Raw genomic sequence first — 7,081 nt, forward strand, 5'->3', positions numbered from 1 at the left:
TTATAATTATATCATATTATTATACTTATTACCTATTATAGAAGATAATAAACGATTTTTAATTTATGTGTTACCTTATGAAAATTAATTGATCAGAACCGAATTGGATTTAAGTATTTATTATACATTTAAATTTAAATAAAAAAATAAAATTACCTTGTATAATAATTAATAACCGCTGAACTTGTATACGAAATATCACTTTTGTCAGCTGTTTGATGTCGAATCGAATTCGAAGTGAAAACAACGGAAAACAGCAATACAAAGTTTTTTTTTTTAGTTATCACTAATTCGAATATATTATCTATTCTTAATAATATAAGAATAATACTAACACATAAAATCATAAAAACGATATATTTACAAAAACAACATTTAAGTACTTAAAACTACTAAAAAACTTAATGGCCCTTTTTGAATCCCCAATGCTTGTGGTCTTCATGACCGCCTTTGTTACCATGACCGTGATGATGATGATGATGCTCATGGTGACTTCCTTCGTCATGATGTCCTTTGTGATCGTGGTGGTGCCCTCCCTTCTCATGAAAACCTTTCTTGCCATGGTGATGCTCGTGGTGGCCACCATGTTTGTGCCCGTGATCAAAGTGACCGCCCTTTTTGTGACCATGCTCGTCGTGGTGACCTCCATACCCTTCTTCGAAACCAGATTCACCATACTTGTCATGGAACTTCTTGTTCTTTTTGAATTCGTCTAGCTTATGAACTCCATGGTGACCCTTTGTGGAGTGTCCCTTATGGAAGTGTCCCTTTTCTTCAAATCCGTGGCCTTTTTCGCCCTTTTCTCCGTGATGATGTTCAAGATAGTGCCCATCGTCGTGGTGATGGTGTTTCTTGTGGCCTCCATGTTCACCGTGATGTCCTTTATGTCCTTCATGATGATGGTGCCCCTTCTTGCCGTGTTCGTGGTGATGGTGTCCTTTGTATCCTTTATGGCCTTTGCCACCATGATCATGGTGGTGATGATGATGATGCTCGTGTCCTCCTCCCTTTTCATGATGATTTGACGCAGCGGGTTCCAAATCGGCTTCTACATTCTCGCGTATATCACGAGCGTACGATATAGCTAGAGTAATGAGAAGACAGCTCGCTACGAGAACTGCCTTCATTGTTAATGTTATTGTACCACAGTTTATTACTAAAATGAGAACGACATTTTTCAACAACGTTTTATAGACACTGCGGCGTGATTTTTCTGCGCACTGATGTTAGGCAACTTTGACCAGTAGACTGTAATGTGTTCATTAATTGCCAAGGTTAAACGCTTTATTGGTATTAATAAACCGAAAATTCGATTGCAGAAGTGTATAATTACTGTTTAATATTATGAAAAAATAGTTTTTAGACAAGTTAGATATAAGGAATTGAAAACCTTATGTTTTGCATAATAAGGGATGGGAATCAGGTACGAAATAAGTATACCAGTAGGTTGTTTTAATTCGTATGTTATTTTTATTCGAGTATTTCTTAATCATGACATAAATGTGTGTGTTTTCAGTTTTATAATAATTGTCTGAATAATAAATATATCAAGTAATTGTCGAACGATCTTTCTAAAACCAGTTGACAACATTTACTACTCCCACGTGGTCGCCTATGGTAACGAGAAATATGTTATAATTAAGTAGGTGAAAATCTAGATATTTTTTTCTAAGTAGGAATATTATTTATGAGTTATGACATTATTAGCTGTTTTTGAAATAATAATTGTCTCGTTGGGTTTCCTGGAATAAATGTTATTTAATCACTATTTTTATTTCTAACTTGCTAAAAAAGTAAAATTACACAATAAATGTTTTTTCGTAAGAACTTTTCCAAATTTTAAATCGCTCAATCTAAGATTCACTATGTCTATTCTGTGAGTTTTCACCGATGTATGTCCGATTTAAGTAATATGGTTCCTATATGTAGGTATTGCTCTTTATCAACGGACGAAATAACACTCATAAATAATTATAAAAAAATCAAAACGGTCGAATATTGAAGAAGCAGCTACTAATGGTTGTACTTCCAACCGCACGATTGCTTGACCAATAGCGCAGTCAATTGTAATAAGAAATTGTATAAACATTAATCGTGTTGTACAAGGTGTCTCAAAAGAAAGTTTCTATTTTGTGGATGAATAAAAAAAAAGTAAGCGGTGTATTGAAAAAATGTTAATTAATTATTAAAGTGTATATGGGAATTTATTTCTTAAAAATAATATCGTCAAATGCAGTCAGTCCATTGCGTTCACGGCACTCATTTAATCGAACAGTAAAATTATTTATGACAGCTCGGCAGGGAGACACAGAGACCATTTCGTGCCGGATATTTTCTTTTAAATGCACTAGAGAAGTTGGTTTGTTGGCATACACAATGTTATTTATATTGTAAATTGTCTCTTATTTTGCGAGAGCTGCTCTCTCTTATTTCGCAACCTTTCCTTTGCTTTGTGGTTGTCTTGTAGAGATTGCTTATCGGTTCGGTTTTATACATGGTAAATTTGCTTTGTTTTCATTATATTATATTTTTCTTTAACTTAAAAATGTTTAGCATTAATCTTAATGTTAAAAAACATCATTTTCTTAAGGACTTCGAAACAATAAGACCTAAGTTATTTTTTTTGCTTGGTAATATTAATGATTTATTAAAAACTGCACCATATATGTATGTTGTTTGTGTGTATGTATGTTTGTTTATAAGTACGCTCCGTAGTATGGTACATTGGTGGATGCTGTTAGATTATCTTAATTGCCAGAGAGATATCAGCGAGTTTTCCAGCTCCTCTCATTTTAGATGGAAATCTGAGGATACAACTAGTTACCAAAGTAACGTTACAATTATTAATAATGCATATTATCGTAAATAATAATTCAGTTAACATTACAGGTATGGGCAACTGGTAACAAATGAGCATTTGAAATATAAATTACATTCCTTTGTGCTTTATGATTAAAGAAATGAAACAATAGTATGCAATTAACTTTAATTCAGCACATTTAAAGGTGGTTAGCTTTTAGTGGTACTTTGCTTAGGTGAGACAAAAGCTTTTACTGCTTTCCGTGAAGCGAGTGCTGAAATTCGTGTTGCGAAAGGCACAATGCATTAAATATAACCTAAGTTTCCAAATTGGATTACTTTTATACGAATAATTAGTACCTATACATATTTTATGATGCCGTAGAAAATAGGTTTCCTTTAATAAATATAAATTTTAAAGGAACAGTAAAGTCAGATAGCAACTGTGTCTTTACTAAAGCGTCTCGTCGTCGCATAATTTTTCAATGTCTCTGTCGTGAAACTGTTGTTTGTTATATATACTTATGATTTTTAAAATTAAATAAAATTTTCGCTGTTGTTTTGCAGTTGTTTCTCAATTTCATTAAATAAATTATTATTTATAAGAGCTTCAGGAAAAAGTTTGCTCAATGTTTATATGTAGATAAGTAGTGGGTCAAGTAATCATTACGTTATTTACCTCTAAGTATATTTTTTTATTTAATCTATATTTATAATATAATAATATGTTACTTTTTATATACCTAAATGTTTGTTTCTGTTTTTATAAGGTAATAAGTAAAGTCAAACTTATTTTTTAAGTTTATTTGATGTTGTAGTAAAAAACGTAACAAAATAATATAATTTGTATAGTATCAACAAATAACAAGTATTTTAAATTACAATTTTTAGTGACCAGATTTGTGTCCCCAGTGCTTGTGGTCTTCATGGCCGCCCTTCTTGCCATGGTCGTGGTGATGGTCCCAATGTTCATGGTGACCGCCATCTCCGTGGTGTCCCTTGTGATGATGATGGTGTCCTCCCTTCTCATGGTGTCCCTTATCGCCGTGATGGTGCTCATGATGGCCGCCGTGTTTGTGACCCTTGTGGAAGTGACCTCCCTTCTTGTAACCGCCCTCATCATGGTGTCCGCCGTAATGTTCATGGTGTCCCTTATCGCCATGGTGATCGTGGAAGTGTTTGTCCTTTTTGAATTCATCGTGCTTCTCGACGCCATGGTGGCCTTTGGTGTCATGACCTTTGTGCCAATGGCCGTGCTCCTCGTGTCCATGGCCGTGTTCGCCCTTTTCACCGTGTCCGTGGTGATGGTGGTAGCCTTCATCGTGGTGGTGATGCTTCTTGTGTCCACCGTGTTCGCCGTGATGTCCTTTGTGGCCCTCATGATGGTGGTGCCCTTTGTGGCCATGGTGGTCTTCGTGGTGTCCCTTATGTCCTTTATGGTCGTGGCCGCCATGGTCGTGGTGATGATGCCCGTGGTGCTCGTGGCCGCCGCCCTTGTCCCATTTGTGACCAGACGCTGCTGCCTCCAAATCCGCTGATCTCTTCTCCCTTATTTCCCTCGCTGATGCAATGGCTGCTAAAGCCACCAGTCCGAAGACTGCGAGCACATAACTCCTCATGATTGGTTTGATAGGTGTTAATTGTTGAATGATACTTGATTCAGACGCGAAGATATTTTATACTGTTAACAGCCACGGTTAGGAAATTTAGTATTGACTGAGAGCTGAGGTTAAGGCCAAATATTCTTATCGGTCTATAGATTTCTACTCCTAGACTAAAGACTAAGTTACCAATCATTGTGACCAATGAAAAAATTTCATGATTTTTAAGTATAAGAAAAATATGGTAAACAGTAAAAACGTTTGTAACAGGTTTTAAAACAATCTTTTTATTTAATTTTGAAATTTGTAAGTTGAAAATATTTATAGTTGTTCTAATTGAAGAATTAAACAATGTCCTTAAAAATAAAATGGTACGAATGTGAATAATTATCATAATTCATCTGATTACGTCAAGTTTAGGTGATAGCAAAAGTTTTCAGTATCTACCATCTACATATTTTATTATTTTATGCTTAGGAACCTAGTCTAAATACATAAAACAAAGTGCCTAACCGCGCTATGTTTATGTGCGCTAATCTCAGAAGCGGTGTTTCGGTTGTTTTTCATTTGGCTTTTACTAGAAAGGTTTGTTCGTAATTTATAAAGTTATAATTCTCATGAAGTAAAAATTTTCTGTAGGTATTTATATTTTTAAATAAGTAGCATTTTTTATATAAGTTTTACATTAACCTATTATACTTACATAATATTAATATCACATCACCTTATTAATGAAAATTCACAGGTTTTGTACCTTAAACAGGATTTCCCATATTGGCCATTATATTAAATCTATATAGCTTACATGATCTAAATATGTAGGTACATATTGAACATTACACAACCTAATTAAATTATTTGCGCTTATTGGATGCAGATGTAATAAAAATGAGAGAATTTCGTTACCTTGTGAATTACGTTTGTCTTATAACAATACAAACCATTATCTGAATTGTTGAATTGAACATTTTATCCGATTAAAGAACCCTTTATTGCGCTTGGTCAGTGTATTTGCAACTATTATCGATAAGTTATGAAAATTTATGAATCCTGGCTACTATTAAGGCAATTTCCAGTTTTGTTTAAATAATGTAGGATTTTCTTATCAAATTTGTTACATAATTACTTTTGATCGAAATCATTCTATCGCTTGCATATAATATACAATGCATACATAATATATAATATACAATGCAATTGCATATAATAATATTGAATATATTTTATATATATTCAGAACCATGGCCCGCATTTTCTGATTTACTGTATAAACATTATAACCATATTTAATAAATAGATAATAAACACAAAATGTAAATTCAAAATAAATAATTTTTCATTTATTGTGTAAGTATCACAAAATAAGCAACAATAACAAAACTATCTTTAATGTCATATAAAAATCCAAAATTTAATAATTTACTTATGTCCTTTTTTCCAACCCCAACCTTTTCCCTCATCATGTCCTCCTTTATTAGCGTGTCCTTCGTGATGACCCCAATATTCCTCGTTGGCTCCTTCATCATGATCTCCCTTTTGATCGTGATGATGTCCACCCTTTTCAAAGTATCCCTTGTTACCACCTTCGTGCTCATGGTACCCACCGTTACTGTGTCCTTTATGAAATTCGTCACCTTCTTCATAACCACCCTCATCATGATGGCCACCGTATCCCTCTTCGAATCCTGATTCACCATGCTTGTCATGGAAATGCTTGTCTTTTTTGAATTCGTCTAATTTGTGGATTCCATGATGACCCTTTGTTGAATGGCCTTTATGGAAATGTCCTTTTTCTTCGAAGCTGTGTCCCTTTTCTCCCTTCTCTCCGTTTTCATGTCCCTCGTGATACCCTTCGTCGTGATGGTGATGTTTCTTATGACCGCCGCTTTCATCGAAGTGTCCTTTGAATCCTTCGTGGTCAGAATGACCTTTCTTTCCGTAGTCATGCCCGTGATATCCCTTGTAACCTTTTTCGTCGTGTCCTCCTTCCTCCCCGTAATGTTCACCGTAATGGTCTCCACCCTCACCTTTCTCCCAAACTCCTGAAGCCGCTTCCTCAAGATCCGCTTCACGTTTGTGCCTCACATCTCTCGCATAGGCGTTCGCTACGAGAGCAATTAAACAAACGAACACTGCGATCCTCATGTTCCCTTCGTTTCTAAGGTCTGTGGACGATTGCCAAATGATGCCCGTTTCAAAATTCGAACAGCTTTTATAGTATTGCCAAACGTGCAACGATATTGATATAATTCAATTGAATTTAATGTCAGGGTAAAGAAAAATGACCGTCATAGCCGCATGAATGACCCAAATTAGTTTCTTTGTCATTTAGTAAGAGGTCTGAGTATTAAAAGTGCAATTATAGGCATACTAATGTATATGAATATTTTACAAATTTACTTTGATATTTAGAGATATTGTTATCACTCGGATTTACAAACTTATCGCAATTCTTTACAACTACTAGGTACGTGGACAACAGCAGGTTGCGAATTGCGATGTATTTTTATTACTGCAAAATGTAGCATTTCAAATATGATATTCTATTTTATGCTAAACTAAAGTAAATCTCTTGTACTTCATTAAATGTGTGACCTACTTTTATGCTTAATACATTCTTACTTCTTACTTTCTTGAATTGACTTCTTCGTAGGCTCATGTGATTCACACTGAGATTCATA

At 34.6% G+C, this 7,081-nt stretch overlaps 3 protein-coding genes across 3 annotated transcripts; all 3 read right to left on the minus strand.

The window, feature by feature from the left end:
* Positions 1-401: 401 nt before the first annotated feature.
* Positions 402-1,138, minus strand: LOC149908987 (uncharacterized). The gene has a single exon (XM_090101616.1). The coding sequence runs from the start codon at positions 1,125-1,127 to the stop codon at positions 402-404; it is 726 nt and encodes a 241-aa protein (XP_089957742.1). The 5' UTR covers positions 1,128-1,138.
* A 2,548-nt stretch (positions 1,139-3,686) lies between these two features.
* Positions 3,687-4,418, minus strand: LOC149908988 (uncharacterized). The gene has a single exon (XM_090101614.1). The coding sequence runs from the start codon at positions 4,416-4,418 to the stop codon at positions 3,687-3,689; it is 732 nt and encodes a 243-aa protein (XP_089957740.1).
* A 1,296-nt stretch (positions 4,419-5,714) lies between these two features.
* Positions 5,715-6,572, minus strand: LOC149908989 (uncharacterized). The gene has a single exon (XM_090101615.1). It carries the CDS (start codon positions 6,543-6,545, stop codon positions 5,820-5,822), a length of 726 nt encoding a protein of 241 aa, XP_089957741.1. The 5' UTR covers positions 6,546-6,572; the 3' UTR covers positions 5,715-5,819.
* Between the last annotated feature and the right edge of the window lie 509 nt (positions 6,573-7,081).

The sequence above is a fragment of the Colias eurytheme genome, chromosome 4 (assembly GCF_061535395.1).
Source record: "Colias eurytheme isolate Ceu_HAF_F1 chromosome 4, ilColEury1 Martin Lab GWU primary, whole genome shotgun sequence".
Taxonomy (NCBI): Eukaryota; Metazoa; Arthropoda; class Insecta; order Lepidoptera; family Pieridae; genus Colias; species Colias eurytheme.

Bases quoted from the DNA above. Each gene is read 5' to 3' on its own strand.
- LOC149908987 (XM_090101616.1), bottom strand. From the start codon at position 1,127: ATGAAGGCAGTTCTCGTAGCGAGCTGTCTTCTCATTACTCTAGCTATA.
- LOC149908988 (XM_090101614.1), bottom strand. From the start codon at position 4,418: ATGAGGAGTTATGTGCTCGCAGTCTTCGGACTGGTGGCTTTAGCAGCC.
- LOC149908989 (XM_090101615.1), bottom strand. From the start codon at position 6,545: ATGAGGATCGCAGTGTTCGTTTGTTTAATTGCTCTCGTAGCGAACGCC.